General features: G+C 42.4%; 1 protein-coding gene across 4 annotated transcripts in view; it reads right to left on the reverse strand.

Annotated features, from left to right (window-relative positions):
• Positions 1 to 17,560, reverse strand: part of LOC137384483 (triple functional domain protein) — an 873,575-nt gene extending 856,015 nt beyond the window's left edge. For 3 of the 4 annotated variants that reach the window (XM_068058645.1, XM_068058631.1, XM_068058625.1), the window contains exon 1: positions 17,302 to 17,560. In XM_068058645.1, the coding sequence (XP_067914746.1) occupies positions 17,302 to 17,368 (67 nt within the window). In that variant the 5' untranslated portion in view covers positions 17,369 to 17,560. The remainder of the gene's footprint in view (positions 1 to 17,301) is intronic. The other variant, XM_068058639.1, reaches the window with a different exon arrangement.
• Between the last annotated feature and the right edge of the window lie 273 nt (positions 17,561 to 17,833).

A 17,833-nucleotide genomic window follows, 5' to 3' on the forward strand; every position in this document is an offset into this window, starting at 1 on the left:
AGTATTTCCAACACTTTCTGTTTTTAGACCAAATTGGGAGGGTTAGTCAATAGAGAGCAGGACGACAACAAATTACAGGAGGAAATTAATACACTTGCAGAATGGGCAAATAATTGGCAAATAAAGCTTAACAGATAATTGTGAGGCAGTATATTTTGGTAGGAAGAATAGGGAGGTCACTTATTACTTGGAAGATGCAAGTCTAGGTGATGTAGAGGAACAAAGGGATCCGAGTACAAATACACCATGGACTGGTTAGGCCGAATGGCCTGTTTCTGTGCCATAAATCTAATGTAATCATGACCTTAACAGAAACCTCGCTGAGGAGTGATGACACCTTTCTCCCTAATGAAGCCTTTCTGCCTGCTTATATCTTCCACCATTTGCCCCGTCAAGATCGTTGCGGTGGTGGCGTGACGCTTATCACCAGATCACACCTTGGCCTGACCCCCTCCTCCTCTGGCACTTGCTCCTCCTTTGAGCATCTCACCTTGTTCTATCTCGCTCATTCAAAATCATTCACTACCGCCCTCCCAAGTATGATAAAAATTTTCTCACCATGATATCTTCAGTTTTCATCCCTGAGCCTCTGTACCAAATGACTTTTTATCCTCGATGATTTCAAGCTCCCTCTCAACTCATCATGCTCTTTCTCCTCAGTTTACTGCCCTCTTATGTTGCCTAAATCTTTTCCTCCATGTCAATTCCCCAACCCATATTCATGGCCATGCCCTTGGTCTCGGGACTAGCATGACCATGTGAGATGACATCATCAATCACAGATAAGGTCGTCTCCATCCATATCCCCCTTCCACGCCCCAACCCAATCTCCTCCTGTATCCGCCACGGAAAAAATTTTCCCCCATTTCACTTACAACTGCACTTTCAAAATCTCAACTATCTAGCCTTTGGCCCTCCATTCACCACAACATTTCTGCAGCTACAGATTTGTTCAACCACACCCTCACCTCCGCCTTTAATGCCCTAGTCCCCAATAAAACCATTACTCTCTTTCACCCTGGTCATACCCCCACGTACAGCCCTCATTTCTGCTCCCTCAAGTCCAAAACGCGCAGATTGAAAAGATCTGGTTTAACCATTCACTGCCAGATCTGGCTGGACCACACAAAGCACTATCAGGTCCTGTTTTGTCTACTAAAACTGCTCACTATTCCAGTATCATCCGGCTTCCTTTCTTTAGAGCAAATTGTCTTCTTAAACCTGTCTCTTCCACCCTCACCTCCAACAATAAGTGCAAGGAACGCATGGATTTTCTTGTCATTAAAATCAAGACCATCCGATCAGCTGCCTCTGCCGCTTCCTTTCCTTCCACTAAACCACTGGGCCATATTGCCTCTAAAGCTCCCTCCCAGCCCTGCACTCTCACCTTTCTCTAGTTTCTCTCCTATCTCTTCTCATGCCCTCTCTGAACTCACCTTGGCCATGAGATCCAACTCCTGCTCCCTCGACCTATTCCCACTAAACTGTTGGCGGCACAGTGGCGCAGTGGTTAGCACCGCAGCCTCACAGCTCCAGCGACCCGGGTTCAATTCTGGGTACTGCCTACCCGGGTTCAATTCTGGGTACTGCCTGTGTGGAGTTTGCAAGTTCTCCCTGTGTCTGCGTGGGTTTTCGCCGGGTACTCCGGTTTCCTCCCACCACCAAAAAGACTTGCAGGTTGATAGGTAAATTAGCCATTATAAATTGCCCCTAGTTTTGGTAGTGGTAGGAGAATATAGGAACAGGTGGGGATGTAGTAGGAATATGGGATTAGTGTAGGGTTAGCATAAATGGGTGGTTGATGGTCGGCACAGACTCGGTGAGCAGAAGGGCCTGTTTCAGTGCTGTATCTCTAAATTTAAAAAAAATTAAACTACTGACCGCCAATTTTCCCTCTTGGTCCCCATGTCAGCTGATATTGTTAACATTCTCACTCTTCAAGTGTTGTCCCTCTCTCCCTTAAATCTGCCGTCATGAATACTCTCCTCAAAAACCAACATCTGACCCAACAGTCCTTGCAAACCACTTTCCTCTCCAAAGTCTTTAAATGTGTCGTCGTCTCAAATCGGTATCCATCTTTCCTGGAACTCCATGTTTGAATCCCTCCGATCAGGTTTCCGTCCCTGCAACAGTACCGAAACTGCTCTTATCAAGGTCACAAATGACATCCTATGTGACTGTGACAAAGGTACATCATCCCTTCTCATCCTGTCTTCAGCCTTTGACACAGTGGACCACGCCATTTTCCTCCAACATTTCCCCACTGCCGTCCAGCTGGGTGGGATTGCTCTCACATGGTTCCATTCTTATCTATCTACTCGTAGCCAGAGTATCAGTTACAATGGCTTCCCTTTCTGCTCCCACATCGTTACCTCTGATGCACCCCAAGGTTCTATCCTTCCCCCCAGCACTGACTATTTCTCATCTACATGCTGCCCCCTACGACATCATCCAAAAGCACATTAGTTTCACATGCATTTTGATGACACCCAATTCTACCTCACCACCATCGACTCCTCCGCTGTTGCTAAATTATCAGACTGTTTATAGAATCATAGAAAGTTTACGGTACAGAAAGAGGCCACTTGGCCCATCATGTCTACGCTGGCCTGAAAAAAAAAAGCCACCTAACCTAATCCTACTTTCCAGCATTTGGTCCATAGACCTGCAGGTTATGGCACTTCAGGTGCATATACAAGCACCTTTTAAATAAGATGAGGTTTTCTGCCTCTACCATCCTTTCAGACAGTGCGTTCCAGACCCCCAACACTCTCTAGTTAAAAAACCTTTTCTTCATCTCCCCTCTAATCCTTCTACCAATCACTTTGAATCTATGCCCCCTAGTCACTGACCTGTCTACTAAAGTAAATTGACCCTTCCCATCTACTCGCAATTTTGTACATTTCAATCAAATCTCCCGTCAGCCTCCTCTGTTCCGAGAACAATCCCAGCCTATCCAATCTTTCCTCATAGCTGCAATTCTCCAGTCCTGGCAACATCCTCGTAGATTTCCGCTATACCCTCTCTAGTGCAATTACATCCTTATGCTTAACCAACATCCAGTAAGAGATGAGCAGAAATTTTCTCCAATTAAATACTGGGAAGACTGAAGCCATTTTTTTTTGTCCCCACTCCAAACTCCGTTCCCTGGTTACTGACTCCATCCTTCTTCCTGACAACTGCCTGAGACGAAAAATCAGACTGTTCGTAAACGTGGTATCATATTTGACCCCAAGACGAGCTTCCGACCGCATATTCGCACCATCACTAAGACTGCCTATTTCCACCTCTGTAACATCAATGACTTCACCCCTGCCTCAGCTCACCTGCTGCTGAATCCCTCATGCATGCCTTCGGTCACGTGTTAGTGAGTATAGGAATAGGAGGATAGAGGAGATGAATGCGTGGCTGAAGCAGGGCGGCACAGCGGCGCAGTGGTTAGCACCGCAGCGTCACAGCTCCAGCGACCCAGGTTCGGTTCTGGGTACTGCCTGTGCGGAGTCTGCAGGTTCTCCCTGTGACTGCGTGGCTTTCTGCCAGGTGCTCCAGTTTCCTCCCAAAGCCAGAGACTTGCAGGTTGATGGGTAAATTGGCCATTGTAAATTGCCCCTAGTGTAGGTAGGTGGTAGGAGAATGGTGGGGATGTGGTAGGGAATATGGGATTAATGTAGGATTAGTAAAAGTGGGTGGTTGTTGGTTGGCACAGACTCGTTGGGCCGAAGGTCCTGTTTCAGCGCTGTATCTCTCGATGACTATTCCAATGCACAACTGGCTGGTCTCCCAAATTCTACCCTCCATAAATTTGAGGTCATCCAAAACTCTGCTACACGTGTCCTAACTTGCACCAAGTCCTTTTCACCCATCACCCCTGTGCTCGCTGACGTACATTGGTTCCCGGTCAAGTGATGTCTTGATTTAACATTCTCATCCTTGTTTTCAAAGTTTTCCATGACCTCACCTCACCTGTAACCTTCTCCAGCTCCACTACCCTCCAAGATATCTGCGCTCCTCTAATTCTGGCCTCTTGAGTATCCCTGATTTTAATCACTCCACCATTGGCGGCCATGCTTTCAGCTGCCCTAAGCTCTGAAATTCCCTCCCTAAACCTCTCCACCTCACATTCCTCCTTTAAGACACTCCTTAAAACCTACCTCTTTGACCGAGCTTTTGGTCATCTGCCCTAATATCTCCTTTTGCAGCTCCGTGTCATATTTTGTTTTATATTGCTATTGTGAAGCATCTTGGGGTGTTTTATTCCATTAAAGGCATTATATAAGTTGTTGTTTCTTTGGTTACTTCTTTCTTCCTCCCCATACACAACAATTGCTAAGCATACATATTTTGTGCAATAAGGTAACCCAACTGAACTGTAAATCATCACTCTAGAAAATTGCCATCTCTATAACTACATTTTGCTTCTCCACCAGGAAGCTTCAGCAAAACTACTGCAACAGGGAGGGAATAATACTGCAACACAACAATACAGAAACCAGAATAGAAGATCTCTCTTGTCTGCAATTAAAATTACATTACTATTCTTACCTAGATATAGTGCTGTAGAACAGACTTCAACTGGTAAACCTGCAAACCGCTAGGAGTTCAATCAGATGAAACAGTTCATTATGAAGCCCTGTTTATCGGAAACTTCCATTATCATAAGCTGACAAGAGAGTAACTTTATTCCTTAATGATTATTGTGCTGGCTAGCCTCTTCAGGGCTCAGTAATCAAATAGGACAGAGGAAGTTTCTACAAAACTAGCGATATCAATGCTAAAATCACCTCCACCAAGTAAGAATATGAACCAATGCACATTTGCCACAAGGCAACTGCCCATTATTGCTGCCAAGATTAGTAGGAGCAGGGAAAGGGCACTCACCCCTCAGGCCATTCAATTAAGACCCTGACTTCCGTTACCCACCTTGTTCCTGTAACCTATTATATCCTTGCGAACAAAAATCAATCTGTTTAAAATTTTCAATTGACCTAGCCTCAACAGCTTTTGAGGGAGGAAGTTCCAGATTTCCACTACCCTTTGCATGAAGAAATGCTTTCTGACATAACCCCAGAACAGCCACTGTTTTGCATTTGACTTGCAGCCTGTTTTGTGAGCCCCAGGTATGAGGAACCTGGAAGCACGAACACAAGTGTTGGCCAAAGACTGGAGTTCCTTAACACAATAGAGTAGTATGTGAGAAATATGCCCGCCTTTAATCAGCATTAAACATTTACCTTTTAAAGCAACTAGTCCAAATGGAATAACAAAAGAGGCATAACATAAAATTAATGACAGAAGATACAAAGCAAAACACAACATGCCTGTATTCAGACTCTAACAGCTTTCATTCATGGTTCATTACAGAAAAACAATCAGTCCTACCATTCAGAAAAATAAAGTTGCATCTATTAAATTAAGTTACGTCTCTATCCTTATAACACAAAGTTACATATTTTTGATAATCTGTCAGGAAAATCTGCCTCATGCAAAGTCATTTCAAACAACATGCAAACAAAAATTAGAGATCTAAAACAAGTCAAAGGATTTATTCAGTCAACTCAATCCATATGGACTATTTTCAGCACTTGCTATCTTATATGGTTAACAAATGCTGTACATGGAAACACTCCCATCACGTTACACCAAGTCAAAGTATGCTGTCACCCCAAAGGCCTTGTAATTGCAATACAGGACATTTTAACTCTTCTACCACATTATTATATTGCATCTGTTCCAGCATAAAAGTTTCAGTTGTCAATCTGGAAGGTTCCAAACTTAAGTCAAATAAGCTATTGCATAAGTTGTCTACATGATGTAAGCAGCAAAATCTCTCATTTATTTTTTTCATTTGGAGATACAGCACTGAAACAGGCCCTTCGGCTCACCGAGTCTGTGCCGACCATCAACCACCCATTTATACCAATCCTACACCAATCCCATATTCCTACCACATCCCCACCTGTCCCCACATTTCCCCACCACCCACCTATACCAGGGGCAATTTATAATGGCCAATTTACCTACCAAACCTGCAAGTCTTTTGGCTTGTGGGAGGAAACCGGAGCACCCGGAGAAAACCCACGCAGACACAGGGAGACTCATGTTCCATTACAATTGATCAACCATTTGTTTAAGCATATTGTAGCTAAAAATACTGAGTGTCCAGTATCTTTCACGGTACTTATATTGGAGCAGGTACACTTCATTCACATTTACATACCATTGGATCACTTGCTGAAAATCCAGCTTCTGCTTCTAATAAATGCCCAAAACTAAGTAAACCCAAACCTTTTCAGGAACAGGTTTTATGCTAATGCCAATTGAGAAACATGGCAATATTATTCAGCAGTGGAATATGCCATTTATCCACTCTTCCTTTGTTCATTCACATGATGTGAGCATCACTGGCAAGGCCAACATTTATTGCCATCCCTAATTGCCCTCAGGATGGTGGTGGTGGTAAGCTGCCTTCTTAAACCACTGTAGTCCATGTGATAAATGTACTTTCACAGTGCTGTTAGGGAGGGAGCAATGTTTCCTCTAAGCTGCTCAAGGTCGCAGGATTGGAAGGTGGTGTGAAAGTACTCTTGGCAAGTCGCCGTCGTTCATGCAGCCATGGACGACAGTGATGAGGGAGTGAATGTTTAAAGTAGATAGTGTGTCGATCAAGCAGACTGCTTAGTTCTGGATGGTGTCTAGTTTCTTGAGTGTTGTCGGAGCTGCACCTAGTCGGGCAAATGGGTGCCATCTCCCTCACACTCTTGACATGCCTTGTAGATGGCGGAAAGGTATTGGGGAGTCAGGTGAGCTAACCATCGCAGAAAACCCAGCCTCTGACCTGCTCTTTGTAGCCACAGTATTTATATGGCTAGTCCAGTTAAGTTCCTAATTAATACTGAGGATGTTGACGATGGAGGAATTCGACAATTGTAATGCTGCTGAAAGTCAAGGGGAGGTAGTTAGACTCTCTCTTGTTGGAGATGATCAATGCCTGGCACTTGTGTGGCGCGAATGGCATTTCCCACTTATCAGTCCAAGCATGAATGTTGTCCAGGTCTTGCTGGATGCGGGCATGGACTGTTAATTGTGTATCAGTTGTTTAATTATATGCAGGTGGAGCGTGTTAACTAGGGGTCTTACTGAGCACTTATAAGGAGACTCTTACTGTGACGAGGGGAGGGTTTGAGTGAGTAGCTATATGTTTGTATCCTTTTACTCTGTACAACAAATGTGAAACTGAGTAAAGATAGGCTCCATTATCCCTCCACAAAAAGTTTTCTGGAGTTGAACATGGACTGCTTCATTACCTGAACAATTGCTAATAGAACTGAACACTGCAATCATCAGCGATCATCACTTTTTGAGGATAGGACATATGTGGGCAATTTTCCACTTTGACGAGCAGATGCCAGTGTTGTCGCTATAGTGGAACAGTTTGGCTAGCGACACAACTTGTTCTGGAGCACAAGTCTTCAGTACTGCAGCCGGAATATTGCGGGACCACACCCTATGCTGTATCCAGTAGAGTGAATCGAGTTGGCTGAACACTGACCTCTGCAATGCCACTTCAGGAGGAGGCCAAGATGCATCATCCACTCGGCAATTCTGGCTGAAGATGGCTGCAAGCAATTCAGCCTTGTCCTCTGTACTCACATGTTGGCTATGCCATCATTGAGGATGGGGATAATCAAGGATCTGCCTTCTCCCATTAATTGTTTAATTGTCTACCATCATGAACTTGATAATCAACTCATGCAACCTTCCTTCTACACCATCCACAGACTCTGGTTTCATGGTGCATAAGCATTTTAACTTGCATAATGAGTTTGTGCATTTTTTATTAAGGAGTTGAGTCGTATCACTTATATTATTGGACAACTCTTCTAAATTGAGCCAGATTCCACCAGGGCTTTGACATACGTGATATGAAAGACCCTTTAACAGTTATCATTATTAGATTCTAGCCCAGGATATAAAAGCAAAAATGACAGAATAGTTATCAATTTCCCTCCATTGTGCAAACAGAATGCAACAACCCTAGCACCATCAAGCAGACTGTAATCCATGGTGGAGTTAACAACATGCTGCCACATATAAGAGTGAAATGTGATCTGGTGCAATCCACAATCAATTTACAGCACAGAATTAATAAGAAAGCTTAACCTGTAGCACACATCAAAAGCTCCCCAGTACCATCTGGGGTTACTGTACAATTTTACCAGCATCAGAATGTCCCCTCCTCCAGCTCAAACCACAACATTAGCACACAAACCAAGCACTGTTGTTTTTTTTTCTGTTGTGGGTCATGTTATGTCACTAATTCCCATGTCTTCATCTTAAGGCAAACATGCTATGTTCCCTTTAAAATATTTACCAAAACCTCTGCTGTATTAAAACCTTACCTTTATCCACACACATCATGATGACCTTAATCTGACTCACGACCATAAAGCATACTAAACTGACCAATTTTTGTTCTGCAGTCCACCTTTTCATAAAAATTTCAATTATCTAGTTTTTTTAAATTACTACAGTATTCAAAGTTTTTTTTGAAAGAAATGCATCTAACATGTCGTTTATTGCATTCAAATGGCTAAGTGAACAAACCCTAATTTACCTATACAGGGGCTAGTATATTGCTTTATATGTAGAATCTTTGGAGTTTGTGAATTAGAAAAACATAAGCAGCAAACATGATCGTTTGAACATATCATTGTGAAACTGAATCATTATATCTGAATTTTTTTAACCCTATATATTTAAAATTTCTGGCTCACTAAGTGGTTTAGTCTTGCCCTTAAATATGTCACTGAAGCTAATTAGTAAATGCATTGAGGCACAAATGTTTAATTTACCAGATATCCACTGTGGAAAGGGGCAGTTGTCAATCTAATTCAAGAATTCAAAATACAAGTAAATAATTGCTGGATTAATTGGTAATGAACCAGAATAGATAGGAGAAGTAAGAGTAGAACAGCATCTTAGGAGTAGTGTTCACAACATATTAAGTTTCAAGATTAGGATCAAGATTGATGTAAGTAGGACAAAGACGAAGGTAATAGATTGGAAAAGAGCAAATAACGAAGAGGATGGAACTGAAGAAGGTAAACGGGGAGAAAATCTTGAAAAACAGAGAGACAGAGAAACTGTGGGACTTCTTTAAAAAGGTAAATTAATCCAGGTCAAGAGAAAGGTATTCCATAAAAGCCAAAAATAAGCAAGCTTAGAGGGCACTATGAATGAATAAAGGAGATAAAAAGAAATCTGAATCTAAAGAAAAAGACATAAAAGTAGTACTTGGATACTAAAATGATAGAACAGAAAGAAATGAGAAACTTGAGAAAAGTTCAAAAACAATTCCTTCAGGCAGACAGAGAAATTACAAAATCAAATGATCAAAGAATATGAAAAGAAACAATAGTGTTCCATTGACATGTAAAAATACAAAAGGAAAATTAAAGTAGGGATAGAGCCACTAAAGGATGAGCAAGATAAGCTCACAGGTAAAGACAGAGAAATGACAGAAGTGCAGAATAACTACTTCACCTCAGTTTTTACTAAAGGTGGTAATGAAATACAATTCACTAGAGATTGAACCTAAAATGAATATTAATACAGTCAGGATAGAAAGGGAGACTATAATTGACAAACGAGCAAAACTAAAAGAGGATAAAACTCTGTCAGCCATAAACACTCAAGGAAACTACAGAGGAGCAAGCATAGGCAATAAATAAAACTTCCATTGATGAGGGAATACTGTCAAACGACTGGCGGACAGCTAATGTTGTTCCTGTATACAGAAAAGACAGAAGCTGGGAACTGTCAGCTTAATGTCAGTGATAGGAAAGATACTAGTATCTATGCTAAAAAAAAGTGATAGAAGAACATTGAGACAGAAAATATAATAAAAGATACTGAGCATGGATTCCAAAAGACGAAATCATGCTTAACTAACTGGATTTAATTCTTTGAAGAGGTAATGGAAAGGGTAGACACGGGTAACGCAGTAGATGTCATATACCTGAATTTTCAAAAGGCCTTTGCTAAGTAATGACAGGCTTATGACAGAGATTACAGCACGTGGAGTCAGGGAAGATTGCTGAATGGATAACAAATGGGCTTAAAAAATAAGCAGTGAGAAGGGGTAAAGGATAGTCATTCAGGTTGGAGGAAGAGAGAAAGCAGTGTTCACAAGGATCAATGCTAGGACACAGCTATTCATAATTTACTTTAATGATTTAAGACTTACGGACATAAGAATTAGGCCCCTCTAGCCTGCTCCACCATTCAGTAAGATTATGGCTGATCTGTTTGTGTTTCAAATTCCACACGCCCATCTACCCCTAATAATCTTTGATTCCCTTACCCAACAAGAATCTATCTACCTCCGCCTTAAAATTATTCAATGACCCCGCCTCCACCACCTCCTGAAGTGGAGAGTTCCAAAGTCACACAACCCTCTGAGAGAAAGTATTTCTCCTCATCTCTGTCCTAAAAGGGCGACCCCTAATTTTAATACAGTGACTCCTAGTTCTGGACTCACCCACAAAAGGAAGCATCCTTTCCACATCCATCTTGTCAAGACAGTTCAGGATCTTACATACTTCAATCAAGTCTCCCCTTACTCTTCTAAACTCCAGTGAAAACAAGCCCAGTCTGTTCAACCTTTCCTCATAAGACGACCCACTCATTCCAGGTATCATTCTAGTAAACCTCCTCTGAACCACCTCCAACGCATTCACATCCTTCCTTAAATAAGGAGACCAAAACTGCACACAGTATTCGAGATGCGGTCTCAACAATGCCCTGTATAACTGAAGCGTAACATCCTTACTTTTATTTTCAATTCCTCTCGTAATGAAGGATAGCATTCCATTAGCCTTCTTTATTACTTGCTGTACCTGCATACTAACTTTTTGTGACTCCTGTACTAGAACACCTAGATCACTCTGCAACTCAGAGTTCTGCAGTCATTCTCCGTTTAAACAATACTCTGCTTTTTTATTCTTCCAGCCAAAGTGAACAACTTCACATTTTCCCACATTATACTCCATCTGCCAGATTTTTGCCCACTCACTCAACCCAACTATATTAGTCTGCAACCTCCTTATGTCCTCTTCACAACATACTTTCCTACCCATCTTTGTGTCATCTTCAAATTTAGCTACCATGCCATCATTCCGCTCATCTAAGTGGGACTCCACTCGTCACATCCTGCCAATCTGAAAAGGCCCCATTTATGCATACGCTCTGTTTTCTGCCAGCCAGCCAATCTTCTGTCCATGCTAAGATGTTACCCCCTACACCAAGAGCTCCTACTTTACGTAATAACCTTTTATGTGGCATCTTGTCAAATGCCTTCTGGAAATCCAAGTATAGTATGTCAACGGGCCCCCCTTTATCCACAGAGCATATTATTCCTTCAAAGAGCTCCAATAAATTGGTTAAACATGATTTCCCTTTCACAAAGCCATGCTGACTATTCCCGATTACCTTAAGTTTTTCTAAGTGCCCAGCTATAGCCTCTTTAATGATCGATCCTAACACCTTCCCCACGACAGACGTCAAGCTATCTTAGGAAAAAGTAACTTAATACGAAAACTTGCAGATGCTACCAAATTGAAGGGTATAGCCAACAGTAAGGAAGAAAGCAACATAATACAAGACAATATTAGAAAACTTGCAGGCTGAGTATTTAAGTGGGAAACGAACTTTAACACAGATAATGTGAGGAGATGCACTTTGGCAGGCAAAACAGAAACATCACCTACACCTTAGAAAATAAGAAACTGAATGGTGGAGAAGAGCAAAGGGATCTAGGGATACAAGTGAACAAATCATTAAAAGCAGCTTACAGGTCAGCTAAGCAATTAAAAATGCTAACAAAGTGCTGGGATTTATTTCTAGGTATACAGATTTCAAAAGTAGGGAAGTTATGTTAAACTTGTATAGGACCCTGGTCAGACCACACTGCTACGCACAGTTCTGGTCTCCATACAATAAAAAGGACATGAAATCATTGGAGAAAGTGAAAAAAATATTAACAATGTTTATACCAGAACTGAGAGATTACAGCTATCGGGAAAGATTGAACAGGTTGGGGTTTTTTCTTTCGAAATACATAGAAGTGACTTGATAGATGTCTTTAAAATTATGAATGGGTTGGACAGGGTAAGCCTGGAGAGAATGGTCCAGATTTTGCAGTAAAAATAAAAGTAAAACTATAATTAAACATTAATCAAACCAGACATGTGCATGTTTAACACGGAAATCAGAAAATTATTGCCCGAGTTGCCTTGTCCCTCCTGAACTTTTCTATACCGGTGTCTTGCCGAGACACTCGCCATTGAAACACACGGAGGAGTATGATGTTGCGATACTTTCTGATAGATGCCCACTAGATTCACCAGAAAAATTTAGGCCTTGTCTATTCTAGTGGATATACATTTTTAAATGGCATATTAAGTCTTAACTACTGCCAAACAGCCTCTCTGGTACTGAAAATTAACTTTTACAAGTATGGATCCCATTCGAGGTGAGTACATGAGAGAAAAGGGAATAGAAAGATATTCTGAAAGACTGAGATGAGGCAGATGAAATGAGAGGAGACTCGTTTGGAATATTCGCACCCGCACAGACTAGTTGGGCCAAATGGCCTGTTTCTGTGCTGTATCTTCTATGTAGTTGGGCAGTACAGTGGCACAGTGGTTAGCACCGCAGCCTCACAGCTCCAGTGACCCGGGTTCAGTTCTGGACACTGCCTATGCAGAGTTTGCAAGTTCTCCCTGTGATCGCGTGGGTTTTCGCCGGGTGCTCCGGTTTCCTCCCACAGCCAAAGACTTGCAGGTTGACAGGTAAATTGGCCATTGTAAATTGCCCCTAGTGTAGGTAGGTGGTAGGGAATATGGGATTAACGTAAGATTAGTATAATGGGTGGCTGATGGTCGGCACAGACTCAGTGGGCCGAAGGGCCTGTTTCTGTGCTGTATCTCTCTATCTAATTCTATGTAATTACTAAGCCAATGGCAAATTTTCTGTATGAGACAATTTTAGACAAATTTAAAAACACAGAGTTCAGCTGGAAAGATGTATGTCAGGGTGCACTGAATAGAGTGAAAGACCTTTTTTCATTCTTTCCGTATCCTACGTAAAGTATCTAATGTCACTAAAATAAAAGCTAAATACTGCAGATGCTGGAAATACTCAGCAGGTCTGGCTGCATCTGTGGAGACAGAAACAGAGTTAACGTTTCAGGTCAGTGACCTTTCAACAGAACTGGCAAAGGTTAGAAATGAACAAGGTTTTAAGCAAATAAAGCAGGGGTGGGGCAAGAGATAACAAAGGTCACAGAGAATAACTGACCAGAAGGTCATGGAGCAAAGGCAAACGGTATGTTAATGGTGTGCTGAAAGTCAAAGCATTAGTGCACAGAGTGTGTCAAGTGACAGAAAAATGAACAGCCCTGGCCCAAAGACAAACATGAAAAAAGTGGTAAAAAAATGAATGATGAAACAAACGAAAATAAAATAAAAACGAAAAAAATAACTAAAAATAAAAAGGGGGGGGCCCATCATGCTCTGAAATTATTGAACTCAATGTTCAGTCCGGCAGGCTGTAGTGTGCCTAATCGGTAGATGAGATGCTGTTCCTCGAGCTTGCGTTGATGTTCACTGGAACACTGCAGCAGGCCCAGGACAGAAATGTGAGCATGAGAGCAGGGGCGTGTGTTGAAATGGCAAACAACCGGAAGCTCGGGGTCATGCTTTCCAACTAAGCGGAGGTGTTCAGCAAAGTGGTCTCCCCAATGTAAAGGAGACCACATTGTGAGCAGCGAATACAGTATATTAAATTGAAAGAAGTTCAAGTAAATCGCTGCTTCACCTGAAAGGAGTGTTTGGGACCTTGGATAGTGAGGAGAGGGAAGGTAAAAGGGTAGGTATTACACCTGCAATTGCATGGGAAAGTGCTGTGGGAAGGGGACAAGGTGTTGGGGGAGTGAACCAGGGTGTCGCGGAGGGAACGATCCTTTAATTCCGAAAGTGAAATTCCCAGGTGAAAATACAGAGTATGATATTGATGTCAAAGGTTACATATCATAAATAGAACTCAATGAATACTAATCTCAATTACTACTTTCCTTCCCCCAGAAAGGGCCAAGTACAAGTAAGACAGTCCTATTATATAGTCCAAATACACCACATTTGTTTAGAATCTTTAGCCCAATGCAGTTTCATAGATTTAGTCCGAAGAATCCAGTATGTGAGAAGTGTCAACAAAGCAACATTAGGAACATTTCACTAAGCAAAAGGTTTCACCCATGGTTACAAATCCACAATCAGCAGCAAACAGGAAGATTTGTGTTGCAGTTTAATTTGATGTCATAAAATGTAAGAATGAGAAATATTCAGGAATCTGGAATGATGGTAAACTCTTCAGGTTATCTGATACAGAAACCAAGAAAACTGAAGTGTCTGACTGTTGAATTTATTAAAGTTCAAATGTAAGTTACTGACAAGACTATCCAGTTTATGGTGGCATACTTTTTGTGGCTTGGCCATGTGAGCCGCATGGAAGATGGCAGGATCCCCCAAAGACACATTGTACAGCGAGCTCGCCACTGGTATCAGACCCACCGGCCGTCCATGTCTCCGCTTTAAAGACGTCTGCAAACGCGACATGAAGTCCTGTGACATTGATCACAAGTCGTGGGAGTCAGTTGCCAGTGTTCGCCAGAGCTGGCGGGCAGCCATAAAGGCGGGGCTAAAGTGTGGCGAGTCGAAGAGACTTAGCAGTTGGCAGGAAAAAAGACAGAGGAACAAGGGGAGAGCCAACTGTGTAACATCCCCGACAAACAAATTTTTCTGTAACACCTGTGGAAGAGCCTGTCACTCTAGAATTGGCCTTTATAGCCACTCCAGGCGCTGCTCCACACACCACTGACCACCTCCAGGCGCTTACCCATTGTCTCTCGAGATAAGGAGGCCAAAGAAGGACTTTTTGTATGTGTGCGGGCAGTGAACTATGTAGAGTGCAATACATTCAAAGATCTCTGCCACAAAGGTGCATCAATTTTATTTTTTAAAAAACATTGATTTATGTCTAGAAGCTCTCAATTTAGCAAGGATAAGAATTTTCAACAGAAGCTAGATAATTCTTCACAGTACTTAACTCTTAGAAACAAAATTATAAAATCTGATTCTCTTCCTCTGTAGATTAACCTTGACAGAGTACACAAATCAGACTGTCAAAGATGTTCAAACATAAATTATTCATGTTTGCGATGGTGTATTATTTCAACACATTTTACCTTCTCCCACATATCAAGTTTTATGAGATTCAACATTTTCAATCATAGCACAAAATTAAGCAACATGCATTCAATGTCCACCCAAGTAGAAAACGCTTGTTTGTTTTCAAGTTTGTAAAGCCATTCACAGCTGACCACATCACCATCCTTTTAGGCCAGGTGAGAGAGAATATTATGTTCCACTTCTACAAACATTATTCAAAAACAAATCAGTTTTTGTAACTTTTAAGAAAACCTCTTTGTTCCCTTCTAAAAAAGATGACAATTGCTGGTGGACTCTTGAACCCAATGGATAACACAATCATCTCCTAACAAAATAACTGACACCCATTTCTAAATAATCACTGAGGAAAAAAAGCCAAACATTTGTTTGTCCATCCATCTTCTTTGTTACCCAGCCCAATTTCTATAACAGGTACGCAATAATTGTTGGAAATCTTCTGTGAATTATTATGGTTTGTAGCTGGACAGGCAAATCTGCAGATACAACCAGAAGCCTCAGTGATTCAGGCCAGTCCGAAGATGTTATTACTTCCTTCCAGTTACTGCGACACTAAGAAATCATTCTTCAAAGCAAAATGTGAAAAATAAACAATCAGAATACCCACGTCCGGTTAGATGAAGTCTGCTGCAGTTCCCACTATGGACGCCCTCAATTTCAGAAACTTTTCATTTTGTCACAATTCCCTTCCTTTCACAAAAGCAACTTCCCTCCTTGATATGCATGTTGCTTCTAGCTCACTTCATTCATTCACTTCTTCTCTCCTCCCAAATGTGTAAGCAAAGTCAGCAGTTTCCACATAGTCCCTATAATTCCCCTTGTTGCATCCTCTTGCTCATGCACGACTGTACTTCCCACCTCCCTGATCACACATTTGAAATCCAAGTCTCTCCCACATATATAAAGGAGTCAAAAATATGACAGCCTTTACTCATTCCATTCTTTTCATTGCTCCATCTTTTCTCTCCCCCTCTATCTCCCCATTTCACCATTCCTTCCCCTTTTTCTATCTCTCTCTCTTCTCAATCTGCCTCTTCCCTGCTCTCACTCCACAAATCGATTTTCTATTCCCCACAATCCCCTTCTTCCGTTCTAATTTCCACCCTCTCACTGTAAGTGTTCAAAACAACTATATTTGAAATTTCCTCCATTGTTTCAGTTGGTTGTTTCACTACCCATGTTAGTACGGAGCCATTTAAGCCACAAGATCCAAGCTTCAATTCCTTCTCTACACCAAGCTGGCAGCATTCTGTCAAGATTGCAGTAGGAGCATAATTGGCCCCAGAATAGCTAGACTAAGGAGGGAAAATATAAAATCAGCCCTCCTCCTGATCAGGATTTAGTGACCTGCTGAAAAGTGCACATGGGTATGAGGTAAGGTCAAAATCAAGCTCAGGTTTGATGCTTGTTATTATCTAGACTCACACATGACTTTTAAGGTTAAACTCAATATTACTTACCAAAGATGTATCCCAAAGTTATCCCAGCTCCCCTGCATCCCTCTCTCCCCCTCAACATTTCCACATTCTCTCTCTCTCATGCGCCCCAGTTCCCCATTCACTTCTATCTTGTTTCTCTCTGCTCATTTCAATGTTTCCTCTATTCCTTTTTTTCATCTCTTCGTTTACCTCATCAATTCTTCCCCATCACCTTTTTCTGTCTATTCAGTTCTTCCACACTTCCTCCCTCTCCAATTCCCGTTAGCATCTTCGTCATCCTTTCAGTATCAGCCTTTTCCCTCGTTGTCTCTCCTCGTTCCCCATCCCCCTCTATCATTCTCCCCAGTGTTCACACTTTTCCTTCGTCTCTTATTTCCTTATCTCCCCTTTTATATCCTCCATTTCCTGCTCTTTCCCCCATACACGCCTTTCCCTTCTCCTCCCTTTCAGGTTTGCACTCTGTATATTTGCCCACAATTTCTGGGCCCACGCCCGGGCCCAGCCCATCCCCGAGCTCCCGGAGCCGGGCTGCAGTCCTGCGTCTCCCAGTCACTCACCCGATCGGAAAAACGCGGCGATATCGGCATCCCCGGCCGCCTCCTCCGCCCCCTCTGCAGAGCTCATGGCGGCGGCGGCCTCCTCCTCCTCAGGCTGAGCGGTTACAATCCTCCCGTGAAGCGGGGATCCCGATCCTGACTGGCAGCCACCAAGCGGAGGGAGGGAGAAAGCAGCAATCGCTGCCACCTCTACCCGCTCTCCTCCATCTTGGAGCCGTGAGTCACCGTCCGGCAAACATCGGCAACTTCCGCAAATCCAGCCATCCCATCCCAAGGTCACTGCTCCTCCAGCAGGAAGAAGCCGAAAAACGACAGCAGCAGCGCAAGAGCACTTACCACACAATGTGCAGGCAAATAGAAAGATACAGCGATGCGCCAAGAGACCGAGAGATACGAACATAAACAATATACAAATTGATCCTTTCGCATATTCAGAGAGATACAAACTCTCTCAGGCTGTATGATATATGCAGAGACAGAAATGGATACAATTCACAGATGCACTACATTACCAGTAATCAAAAATACTAGC

Source organism: Heterodontus francisci, chromosome 2, assembly GCF_036365525.1.
Source record: "Heterodontus francisci isolate sHetFra1 chromosome 2, sHetFra1.hap1, whole genome shotgun sequence".
In the NCBI taxonomy this organism is placed as follows: domain Eukaryota; kingdom Metazoa; phylum Chordata; class Chondrichthyes; order Heterodontiformes; family Heterodontidae; genus Heterodontus; species Heterodontus francisci.